Source organism: Fonsecaea multimorphosa, assembly GCF_000836435.1.
Source record: "Fonsecaea multimorphosa CBS 102226 unplaced genomic scaffold supercont1.5, whole genome shotgun sequence".
Lineage (NCBI taxonomy): Eukaryota > Fungi > Ascomycota > Eurotiomycetes > Chaetothyriales > Herpotrichiellaceae > Fonsecaea > Fonsecaea multimorphosa.
Window position 1 is genome coordinate 1 of NW_015971639.1, and position 12098 is coordinate 12098.

The 12098-nt window shown below is 52.0% G+C and overlaps 6 protein-coding genes across 6 annotated transcripts; 4 read left to right on the forward strand and 2 right to left on the reverse strand.

The window, feature by feature from the left end:
* Nucleotides 1–18: 18 nt before the first annotated feature.
* On the forward strand, nt 19–1911 carry Z520_03194 (uncharacterized protein; the record flags this gene model as incomplete). Its single annotated transcript, XM_016773707.1, has 1 exon — nt 19–1911. A coding segment is annotated over one exon (1893 nt), but the record flags the coding sequence as incomplete, so codon positions are not given.
* Nucleotides 1912–3287: 1376 nt separating this feature from the next.
* Nucleotides 3288–5189, reverse strand: Z520_03195 (uncharacterized protein; the record flags this gene model as incomplete). Its single annotated transcript, XM_016773708.1, has 1 exon — nt 3288–5189. The coding sequence occupies one exon, from the start codon at nt 5187–5189 to the stop codon at nt 3288–3290; it is 1902 nt and encodes a 633-aa protein (XP_016634654.1).
* Nucleotides 5190–5700: 511 nt separating this feature from the next.
* Z520_03196 (uncharacterized protein) lies at nt 5701–6276 on the forward strand (the record flags this gene model as incomplete). Its single annotated transcript, XM_016773709.1, has 2 exons — nt 5701–5709; nt 5782–6276. The coding sequence occupies 2 exons, from the start codon at nt 5701–5703 to the stop codon at nt 6274–6276; spliced, it is 504 nt and encodes a 167-aa protein (XP_016634655.1).
* Nucleotides 6277–6973: 697 nt separating this feature from the next.
* Nucleotides 6974–7432, reverse strand: Z520_03197 (uncharacterized protein; the record flags this gene model as incomplete). Its single annotated transcript, XM_016773710.1, has 1 exon — nt 6974–7432. The coding sequence occupies one exon, from the start codon at nt 7430–7432 to the stop codon at nt 6974–6976; it is 459 nt and encodes a 152-aa protein (XP_016634656.1).
* A 962-nt stretch (nt 7433–8394) lies between these two features.
* Nucleotides 8395–10659, forward strand: Z520_03198 (uncharacterized protein; the record flags this gene model as incomplete). Its single annotated transcript, XM_016773711.1, has 1 exon — nt 8395–10659. The coding sequence occupies one exon, from the start codon at nt 8395–8397 to the stop codon at nt 10657–10659; it is 2265 nt and encodes a 754-aa protein (XP_016634657.1).
* A 283-nt stretch (nt 10660–10942) lies between these two features.
* On the forward strand, nt 10943–11934 carry Z520_03199 (uncharacterized protein; the record flags this gene model as incomplete). The annotated part of the gene is made up of 2 exons (XM_016773712.1): nt 10943–11182; nt 11251–11934. 2 exons carry the CDS (start codon nt 10943–10945, stop codon nt 11932–11934), a joined length of 924 nt encoding a protein of 307 aa, XP_016634658.1.
* Nucleotides 11935–12098: the final 164 nt, after the last annotated feature.

Consider the following 12098-nt stretch of genomic DNA (forward strand, 5'->3'; position numbering starts at 1 on the left):
AGGGATGCCCTCTCCAAGGCCAAAAACGAAGCCTCTAGAGAGCGAGATCTCGTCTCGAAGACTAACAACGACCTTGTGAAGGCGAATAAGAAAGAGAGAGAAAATCTCTCCACGGAGAGGGCTAACCGCCTGAAGTCTAATGATACTCTTGAGAAGTTGACGCTCGACATCGAAAAGGAGAGGGCCGGCTTCGAAAAGGAGAGGGCTGGCTTCGAAAAGGAGAGGGCTGGCTTCGAAAAGGAGAGGGCTGGCTTCGAAAAGGCTCGTAACGACATGATTGCGGACTTCAAAAAGAGAGAGGAAGCGTCACGAGGAGATTTCGGTCGTCAGTTAGATGCCGTAAGGGAGGAGAGGAACACCATTTCCGCGGAGAATGACAGCCTTTCGACTACCAACGGGATTCTGACAGTGAGCCTCGCGTCTCTGAGAAACGACTATTCAACCCGTTTGGCCACGGCAAGGCAGGAGACAGACACCGCATCAAAGCGACTCCTTGAGGTGAAAGAGCGACTCGAGGCTCTACAAGGAGACTATGCTCGGGAACACGATGCCACCGAGCAGGCCAAAAGGGAGAGAGATGCCTTCTGCAAGACTAACGCAGAGTCAACCGAGAAAGTCATGGCCCTACAGGCAGAGCTCATTGCCAAGAATGAAAGCATCTCACAGAAAGAAATGGACATCGCGAAGCTGTCCAAGGAGGCCAAGTCCAGCAAAGAGGCCTTTGCCAAGGTTCAAGGGGAGAACACTCATCTCCGAGAACAACATGCGAGCTTGGAGGAGACACATCGGGTCACGACCGATAAGTTGCAGCAGGCCCAAGCGCGCAACAAAAGGCTGAAAGATTCGCTCAAGAAAAAGTTTCGGTTTGAGAAGGAGCAAAAGCAGAAAGCACTACTGGCTGATGATGGTGGCAAGCTGGCCAAAGCAGTAGCCCATCCCGGCGGCCCTATGACTACGCCATCAGCATCGAGACACCCGGCACGGACTCACGCGGAGAATGCTGAGCTCGAGGTCCATCAAGCCACCGCCGCTCCGCGAGAGGAGAATGAGGGCATGGAGGCAGGGCGGACGCAAGCTGATCGGGCTAGGGCTGATATGGCCACGGAGGTGGAAGAGCAACGCCAGCGGGACATTTCCATGGTCTCATGCTCGACTACTCTTGTCAGGGATGGGACCTCCGGTCCTCCCGCTGCCAGTGCCGAGGGGTTTCGCAACGTTTTACCGTCACTGGCGAGGTTATTCCCCTTGTCGGAACAGGTACAATCCCAACAACATATTCCACCCCCATTGCCAAGCCGACCTCCCCAGACAGGATATATCGCTGTTAATATCAATAATACCAACAACCAGACCCTCGTCGTCGAAACTCCACAGCCAAGCACCTCTCTCACGTCAGGCTTTGGCTCGGTGTATAGACCCATCATCCCGGCACCTTTCACACAAACTCCACATCCGAGCATACTGGGAAAGAGAAAAGCCGGCCCTGCTGATGACTTGAACAATCCGCCTTCTGCTCCAAATTCCAAGCAAGGTCGAAGAATTACTGGCAATCCGCTCCCTGAGAATCCTGTCGTTGTTGAACAGCGTGCGTATCAGGAACGGAGCGACTATCCTCACGGCAACTACCCGCAGGGTAATTACTCGCAGGGCAACTTCCCTCAGGGTAACTACTCGCAGGGTAATTACTCGCAGGGGAACTACTCGCAGGCCAGCTACCCGCAGGCGAGCTATCCACAGCCCAGCTATCCACAGGGCAGCTATCCGCAGGGCAGCTACCCGCAGGGCGACTCTCCGCACGGCGCATGTTCACAAGTCAACTGTTCCTGTACACAGGTTGATTACTACCCTGCTAATCATCCCCCCAGCGACTATTACCAGGCCGAAGCTTACCGGTATGAGCAGCGTTTCTGAACGTCCAAGTCCGAATCTGGCATGGTAAGCCGCACAGTCCGCGCGCTGCAGAGAAGTTTCGTCAAGAGACTCGAACACCTCGACTCCCTTTACGCTGGGCAGTAGACTCTTGGCCGACGGTGTGCCCGAGATGTTCGAGCGTATCATCAACGCGGATATCCCAAGTCAGTCTCAAAAAGGAAATAATATTGCGCAACAAGGGCGGGAAAACTAGGAGTTTGGAGGGATTGTCATTTTTGTTTTGATCCCGAATCCCGCTCTCCATGGTCATGGTTAGGGCGAATTCGGTGTGCAATGTCCGTTATGGATGGATCTTACGCGGGTGTATATATATGGCGAATAACGGCGTTTATGATGGGGGTTTGTTCTCGGTTTTTGAGAAAGGATACCCAAGGCGTTCTCTGGTTCCGCCGCATGCGAAGCTCTTTTTTGGTCGTTGTTCATCGTTGGCGTTGTTTCGATTGAGTTCCCTTTTCGCGTTTTGTTGGCTGGCGCTGTTATTTCTTCTCCTCTCCTTCTCTTTTTGGGGGGGATGCGATAATTCGACACGACGACATTACGAACTTTTGAAATAATTTTTGAAACGACACAACAGCAACAACACGACAAACTCACAGGTGGTAACGAAGTAACGGGAGGCGGGCAAAATGGGAGGCGGACAGGGACGAGAAAGACAGTCAAGGGTATGGAATTACCCAGGGTCGGAGAAAAGGGGGTGGTATTAAGTAGGATCAGAGCTGGGTTGGGAACGGAAGGGAATGGAGTTTTTTCTGGAGACAAGGCGTTATCTCTTTCGATGGATTATAATACCAAGTACCTAGGTAGGGTTTGGGATGGGGGAGACCACAGAGTCAACGAGGGAGGACAAAAGTTTAGGGACTGGATGTCATGGTTCAATGATTCAATGATTCACATCTCTCTTTCATACTATTTATCTCGTCATATTGATTCCAGCAATGATGACTATCAAATTAAACATGAGATCCTGGCAATGATAAGCACCTTAGGTAGGTATGGATTAAATCCAAGACCCTCCCTTCAAATTGACGGGAAACCCCTCTTGTCCGTCTCTTCTCGTCTGGTCTCGTCGCTTACCCGTCCCTTCGCATTCGAAGTTCCCGTTGCCCAATTTTTTTTTTCGTTACGTTCTTCTTTTTCCGTTCCCAAATATTTGGCTGAAGGGGAAAAAAAACTCCTGCTTGATAGGGGCCTGAGACTGGGTTCTCCACCCCCCACCGGCCTCAGGTGAAGAAGGAGGTTGCTAAGCACCAAAAGTCCGAGGGCGCTGAAAAAAAGAGATTAGGGTGCGCAAAAAATGGGGAAATTATCGTCACAATCGTAACCGTCGTTGTCGTCGTCGTTGTTCATAAGCCTCGTTAAAACGCGGCAATAACGTCGTCCAAAGAGCGGAGCACGAGCTCGCCGGTCCGCACGGCCGTCCTCTCTGCCCCGTTGTCGCCTGAGCCTCGCCAGCAACTCACATTGATGGTCCACACGTTCATCCCCGGCAAGGGCGACTCGGGCCGTCCGTCGGACGGAAAGTCGAATGGGAGGCTCTCCAAGCGGATCGAAATCCGCAGCCGCAAGAACGGGACCTGTCTGTCAAGGCCCCAATCCTTGACGCCCTTCAGGATGAAGAAGTCCCGCCTCTGCCAGGACGCGGCGATTTCCGAATCGGTCGTGCACAGGTTCCGATTGACCCAGTCCGGGTTGAGCCAGTCATGGAGGAAAAGGCGGGCATGCGCTTCGTGCTCTTCTTCAGCGTCGTAGTACGAGTCCTCGTCGACAGTCAGGTGCGCTGCGTTTCCGCCCCACAGGGACTTGCGTCTGCCAAAGATGCACACGGGACGGAAATCTTCGTCAAATCCGAACTTCATCCAGCAGATGCGCTCGCCGTTCTTGTCCCTCCTCGAAGGTGGGACGTAGATGACGGCGGCCGTGCCCCTGACACTCATTGGGCGTCCTCTAGCACGCGGCATATGGAAGTAGATGGGTCGAAGAGGCAAGCTCAGAAGTCCATCCTGTGCTGCCCGTCTTTCCTCGGCGGTGTACCGGCTCATGGACTGTAAGCTGTAGCAGAAATGGAACCTCGCTTTATGGATTTCGTTCATGGTGTATCCTGGCAGAGTGAAGTCATGGAGGCGGAAGCCATGCCAGCGTCGCATCGGCGCGTCGATGATATTCGGCCGGACGTGGACGGTGCGCTCCCGGCAATGAGAATCGCACAGAATTGTCCGAAGTGGGAGGGTCAGCACTGTGGCACCGTCAATCTGCACTCGAGCATATTGCTCTGCGTTTTGGGACGAATAGAGTCGTTCGAGGAATATTCCCACTCGATATTGAGGCCAGTCCTTGAGGCTGCAGTTTAGGATACAGAGGTACGTCTCCATAGCCCACGGAACGGTCAGTAAGGAAATCTCTAACCCAACATTGGTCAACGCGAAGCCCCTGGTGTTTGTTAAACCATGGGAGGCGGTGACGACGTTCTGACAAGTGGCAAAGTGTGAGGGAGAGGATGCTAAAAGACCGCTGTGGCCGCGGAAATTTTTGCCATCCAATCCACGATCCCATGCGAATATGGATTGGTCGTCGGAATGCTTGATGATCTCTTCTTGCAGCCTTGTAAATGATTTTTCTCCTTCACCGTACAACATGGGCATGCTGACGTCGAAGATACCCAGAAGACTGTATGCTCGGTCCTCGATCCGTTCCGTCGACCGCTTTGAGGCCCACGACATTCGCTGTGCTATCGAACAGCTCGAGTGTCTTCTTTGGCCGATGAGAACATCCCTATCAATGCCAGTGATATTCGAGAGATCCCCCGCAAGGTTGTCTTTAGTGCCTAGAAATACCCAGTTTCGGTCGTAGAAGCTGACGTGCTTTGGAGCAATCAATTCCTGGAGCGTCCAGCCCCTTGTGAACCATACGCTGTCCTTCATGTCGCGCTTGTGGATCTCAATATCGGTGAGGTAGGCAAAGCAGATTTGGGCGTCCTGATACCATCGATACATCGAGTTGATGGCCTCCGTGAGCTCGGCCGAGCTCGTCTTGTCAATGCAACAGGTGTCGACCCAAAGGTAGGCAAGTTCTTTGTTGCGGGCAAGCCAGCAAGCCTGCTGAATCTTGGAGAAGCCTCTCTTGCCAAAGGTCTCCTGAGAACTCATGTCCTGGAGAGTGACTTCTTCCTGTTCCCAGCGATGCGAAAGGATAGCATACTGGGGAGCCGTGCTGTTGGGGACTTCCTCCAATTGCATCGTCCGGACATTTATCAGGCGCATGGCGACGATCGCTGCGATCGATGGAAGTCATGAGCTGTTGACCCGTGATGCTGGGAGGGTTTCTCCTATTGACAAATGTCTCCAGCCTTATTAATGATCTGTTGAAGGATTGACCAGCGTCAACCCGAGTTCATGTGTTGGCCTTGAGGGCATCAATTGCCGCATCATTCAGGTTCGTTAGGATTCACCTGATCGCTCTAAACTTGGTCGGCGACAACAGCGCCTGTAGCGTATCTGTAAGAGTGAAGGAAAGACAGAGAATTGCGATTAGAAAGCGGTACTAGAGCTCCTCGGATGATGCGTCGTTGTCCACTGTGCGGCTGAAAGATGTGTTGGCTCGTGCTTCGAGATACGAGGGGTTTGGTCCGAGACGCGGCCGATTATGTGAGAACAATCCACCACCACAGTTTTCTTTGTTCTCTTCCATCTCCCGCAGCAATTCCAAGAGTCTATCAGACAGTCACTGCATATGAGACTCTTCTCCTGCGCCTGACTGCTCATCCTCACAGACATGCCTCCGGTAAGTTGCGCTCGTTATGCCTACCAAGTCTCGCCGTCCAGCTTTCGTTGTCTCTTTGGCATTATTGACTAGTCGCTCGTCCCTCAGAGAGGATTCACCCTTCCTCCCGCCAGTACACAATCCGCCAAACAGGCGCGAAGTGCATTCTTCTGCTCGTTATGTCAAAAAGGTTACAGTCGCATGAACGAATTCGAGGCCCATGAATCGTCCTATGATCACCAGCACAAGAAAAGGTTGAAAGAGATGAAGGAAATGCAACGACAGGTGCAGCCCAAGAAGGAAGAGAAAGGACCGCTGATGCAGATAAAACTTGGCGGTGGTACTAAGAGCACAGCAAGCGGTGGTGGAGGCTTCAAGAAAGGCGGGTTCAAGAATGCGTTTGCGCCTGCGGACGAGGAGCCAAAAGCCGAGCTCGAGAAGAGAGAGGATGCGGACACTACCATGGTCGAGAAGCGGGATGCCGACATGGACGACAGTGATCTGACAGAAGGTGAGGATTACTACGATCCTCGAAGGCCAACAGGATGCATGCCTGGTTGCAAAGGCTATGTTTCTGCGGGCTCTTGAAGCAACCACCTTTCTCGAACGATTCCGGCCGTTTGCGATCCTCAAACTGCGCATCAGTCGTATCCCACCTCAGCGCCTGTGAAGCAAAGGATTGGATATACTTCGACCTTGCCCTGCCCAGTACGTACACGACACAATTTATGATGGTGAACACAACTCTCGAACGGTCATTAAAGCAATCGCAGAGTTCGACGTGGACCGACCGGCGTGGTGGCCATGCCAGGTCTGCGGACCATAGGCGGGAAAGTCTATGGTTTCAAGAGGCGCAATGTACGGCTGATACGATGTCAACCGGCGCCTTGAACGCACAATTGGCGCGTTCCACAACTTGTTGCTCTCGTCTCACGATCAGTCCCGTCGCTCCTCCACGCACGACGGCCTGTTACGATCCACATTCGATCAGGGTCTCAAATGGCACCCAATGTGACAAATACGCCTTGGAGGAGAAGATGCCAAAAGGCGGCGGTTGACATCCTCACTCTGGGAATCTTTCAATACGAATGGCGATTCATGGGCAGAACTACTCAGCATGGACGAAAGAAGATGGCAGAGGTCGATACACTCAGTAACAGAGTTCTCGAAAATGTCTCGACTCGTATGCGTTGTTCCCAAAAACGCCTCATCTCGATTCATCGTCTAATTTTGAAATCTCTGGGGAGTTATGATACAGGAGAGATAGTACATCGTGATCCCCCCACTATAATATATCCATAACCGTGGCCACAACTATAGCCATAATCACCGCCATCCCCAATGAACCTGCCCTCATCTGCACGGCGGAATTGATGTTGAACTGTAATACCTGCCCTTGGGTAAAGTTTGTCGCGGCGCCCTTAATTGCCACCTCCGTCAAATTGCCACACTCGGCATTGATACTGGCATTAAATTGAAAACTGGGCAGCTTGGGAATTGCGGAGTCGAGGGGTGCGCTGGCCGGGTCGTAGCCTTGAGGGGAAGCTTTAAGGTATGCGGCTCGGTATGTAGAATTGGCACCAACAATGGACAGGTTTGCGATGGTCGAATATTCGCTGCAGATAGGCTGATTACTTTGTTGTTGCCGGGGGCTGAGCAGACTGAGTGGCGAAGGAACAGCGCTTGCGATTGTGATGAGGACGAAGAGAAGGCAGGTGATAGTTGAGAAATGTTTCCTTGACATCGTGACAGTCGTTGGCCCGACAGAATGTTGTATTTGGTTGTAGAGGTCAGCAAAGCAGCAAGAAAACGGATCCGTAACCAAGGCTCAAAGAAGCGGCGAAGAGAGAGGAAGTGCAGAAACAGGAGACTCGACAATTTTGTACTTGACCCAGGTATGGCATGCTCACCAGCAGCTAACTTCGAAACAGGGCGGTATACCTAGGTAGTCTCCTGAAGGTTTGAACCATGCGTGATCGCACCACTAACGCCCGTGAAACCGTGCCCACCGTTACGACTGAGATGGCAATCTCCCAAATCTGATAGTTTGGAGAATCACGGTAGCCATTGTGACGGGGGATCCGGTTTGAGAATGGGAGGAGAGGCGTTTGACGAAAAGGATCTGAGACTAAAGCTGTTTCAAAACTCTCAAACACCAGTTGAGGCTGAGGGGAGACGGGCGCTTGTTATCTTCTTGGCTTTCAATGTGCATTATTTTTGGTTGGCTGATGGAGGAGCCGTGACAATGTGAGAGCCCATTGCTCATTCTTACATAGCAGGCTCTCGGCTTGTTTGTATGAGATATCGAATGACTTGTGCAAAGGTCCTCGAGTCCTCCTATTCATGAGCGAGGCTGAGCCTTGCCGTGAATGTACTAGTTTACTTCTGCAAGGCTATGCCTAGCCGCTTAAAGTATCTCGTCTTGGCAGATCCTTGCAGAAAAGTATTCGATGCTGGCTTTTCTTCATACCCGTGTCTTTCTCACAGATGCTGTCACTGTAACACGCCCTAAAAGTTGGTGTTTGGAGTTCTTTTATGTTTGGTGCTTGAGTGGTAGAAACGGGCTCGGTGATGAAGATAGGACGTTGTCTCGCTTTCATCCGGATCGATCTCGTCCGCGACACCGTGCCAAAACTCGCGACTCACAGCCAAGGATATTTCCCAAACTCGCAAAGGAGGACTTTCACGACCTCATCACGCTCCAACATGGCATCCCCGGCTGCTCCAGAGACCATCATGATCGATGGCAAGAAGTACAGGCACGTTCGTGAAGGTCTGGCTTCAGTACTTGCGCCATATGCTGGGGAACCTCCAGCATCAGCCAAACACTCCAAAAACAACGACGAGGGCAACCAGGCCGTCTTCTACAACCCTATTCAGCAGTTCAATCGAGACCTGAGTGTCCTGGCAATCACTGTCTACGGCGAAGGCGCTCTGGCGGAGAAGCAAGCAAGAGTTACTCAAAGGAATGAGCATACGAAAAAGAAGAAGGCTGCAAAAAAGATGAACGCCCAACCTACTGCTCAACTCGGTAATGACGCCAGCAGCAAACCAGAGCAACCTAATAATCGAAAGCGCAAAGCTGATCACCTGGACGATACAGTGGAGGCTGGTGATGCAGAAGAGCCTGTAAAGAAATTTAAAGCTAATGGACACGACGAAGACGACGAAGAACCACTCGTTGCCGAGCTCACTGCAGACCCTGCGGGTAATGAGATTGGAGGGGTAGAGCTGCAGCCAAAGAATGATGAGCAGCCAGAGGCTGCCGAACCTGCGGACGCTCCACCTGCAGTCTCAAAGAAACAACTTCCTTTCTCTATTCTGGATGCTTTGTCCGCAACAGGTCTCCGAGCATTGCGATACGCCAAAGAAATACCATTTGCTACAAACATCGTCGCAAATGATCTCTCACGGGCCTCGGTCGAGAACATCGAACTCAATATTAAACACAACGAAGTCAAAGACAAAGTCCGGTCGAACCTCGGTGATGCTCGAGCTTTCATGTATAGCAAAGTTGGAAACGAGCAGTTAAGGCCTGCGGAAGGATATGTGCATCGATATGACGTGATCGACATCGACCCTTATGGGACGGCAGCTCCTTTCTTCGATTGCAGTCTTCAGGCAGTCCAGGATGGTGGGATGCTGTGTATTACCTGCACAGATGCTGGTGTCTTTGCTTCAGCGGGATATCCAGAGAAGACATTTGCACTGTACGGTGGAATTCCTCTTAAGGGCCCACATTCGCATGAAGCTGGTTTGAGACTGATACTCAATGGGGTTGCGATGTCTGCCGCAAAGTATGGTCTTGCAATCGAGCCCCTTCTGTCACTTTACATCGATTACTATGCCCGGCTGTTCATTCGCGTCCACCGAAAGCAGCAAGAGGTCAAGATGTTAGCTGGCACGTCCATGACGGTCTACAATTGCGGACATGGCTGCGGAGCTTGGGTCACACAGCCTCTGCTTCGGAACCAACCACAGAAATCAAAATCTGGCGACTTATTCTACAAATTCTCGTTCGCTCAAGCACCGTCCACAAATCGGAATTGTGAGCATTGTGGTTCTATCATGCATCTGTGTGGTCCGATGTGGTCAGGCCCGCTGCATAATCCGCATTTTGTTGAGAAGATGCTCGAAAAGGCCCGAATCCTGGACAAGGACACATATGTCACCGTCGATAGAATTGAGGGAATGCTCACTTTGGCTCTAGAGGAGGATCTCATGCCCAGTGACTCAGGCCCGGATGCTGCAAATGTCTCAGAATCAAAGGACGGAGCTACGCCTGCCTCGACGCTAATACCGCGGCTTGCCACCAACAAGCCAGACGTTGCTCCATTTTTCATCATGCCTACTTATCTGGCAAAGATAATCCATTGCGCAACACCTTCGGAAGATGCGATGAGAGGTGCCCTGCTTGGTCTCGGCTACAAAGTTTCCAGGTCACATTGCAAGCCAGGCAGTATCAAAACGAATGCCCCGTGGTCCGTGTTGTGGGAAGTGATGCGAGAATTCATGCGGACAAAGGCACCTATCAAGGATGGGGCGGTTAGAAAAGGCACAGCAGGGTATCAGATCTTAGCGAGGGCCAGAGGATCAGAGAGGGCTCTCGTGTCGGAATTGAAGGACGCAACAAGGGAACAGCTTCGGAGGTGCGAGATCAAGGACGACCTGAAAACAGTGCTGCAAGGGATCTTGTATCGATTGGAGAACGAACATTCGATGCTCGAAAAGAAGAGCGGTGAATCTTCTGAACCGAACGGTGGTGGCGAAGACGCAACAGCTCAAACTGACGAACCACTTAACGGTCGTCGCTCACGGTCTGAAAGTCCTTCAATTCCACCACTGAACAAGCTCAGAATTACGTTTGACGAAAAGTTGGGAAAGGAGAAGCCTCGCGGCAGGTTAGTGAGGTACCAGATGAACCCGAGGGAGAATTGGGGTCCGATGAGCCGCGCTGGAAGGACTTCTTGAGGCACTCGTCGCAGGTACGTACTTCTGCTCTGATGGTTTTCCCATCATCTGGAGTTCACTTCTTTCTGCGTCAGCGGCTCACCAGTGGCTCTCTTATTCTTTGACGTCTTTGGAGCTCGTCCTACTCTTACTCCAATTTGACCAGAGTCTGACTTGACCTTTTGTATCGACGTTGGTCTCTAGTTCTACAATATTGCTTCTTCCAGGTTTAAAGAAACCCTCTCGTGGCGTACCGCCTCACTTTCAAGCCTTTGCGCCTACCGACTCCCGCGGATCGTCCACCATGCGCCCTCCTAGGACGCTCAACGACCTCGTCGCTCCCCCGCCTGTCCTAAGTGCTATTCCCGATAATGTCCTCGGGACCTTTTCCGACTTACCCCAACTCTCGCAGTTCTGGCGTCATCCGAATGATAAGGATGTGCTGAAGTTTGGTCTCAACGATTTGTTGAACACGACAGATTCCCCACCGTCTAAAGTGGTCAAGACAGAGAGTGAACAAACAGCGGCGGAAGCTCGAGCCATCGTCAGTGGTCCCTATTCGGTTCCCACGGCCCTATGTCTATAACCGAGCGTCGCTGACTGTTTCCATAGTCTCAGCTCAACACCGATGCGATGAAGGTCGCCTTGCTCCTCGCCTACCGCACGATGGAAACAGAAATTGCCACTTCTGATGACACTGGCGATGTTACCCAGTCTCCCCAAGTCCCGACGCTAGCACTAATGGACCAAATCAAATCTTCACTCACAATGCTAGGACATAGTGACACCGTTGTCGACATGATTATGGACGGGGCACGAAATCTGCTACGATACCAGCAGCTGAGGGACGAACGATACAAAACAGTTGAGAAGCTGAAGAAGGATCTGGAACGCGTGACAGAGGTAATTGCGGAGATCTCAAAATTCCGCAACTCGCCCAACGTCTGGCAAGTCCCTAGGCTCACGCTGAAAGACTTCAAGGTGGTGGTTGTTGAGGATGCCTTGGCCGCTCGCGAGCGGGACCAGGCAGAGAAGGCAGCACGGGACCTCAAGGCCATCGCCGCAGTGGCTCAGGACTGGAAGAAAACCTGCCACACGGGGGCATTTTACTCGCGGACCGAGCCTGCCAGTGGAAAGGACAACAGTGACCCCGTCGAGTCAACGACGGTAGCAAAATGCCGGAAGAGAACAAAACAGGTTCCCCTTCCGTCTACAGCAGGTTGCCTAACAGGGAGTGTAGCACACAAACACCGCAAGTCGAGCCCCGCCTATCAAGTTGAAGAACATGGCGCATGAGTCTTTCCTGGCGGGATCTTGGGTTTCGCCTCTTGCGAGATGCACTCAGGAGTCACAGATCCCAAAAATGTATGAGTTGAAAAGGTTCTTTTTTCCAACGAGCTGGACAAATTTTCATCGAGCTGGGCAGATTTCATCGAGCTGGGCAGATTTCATCGAGCTGG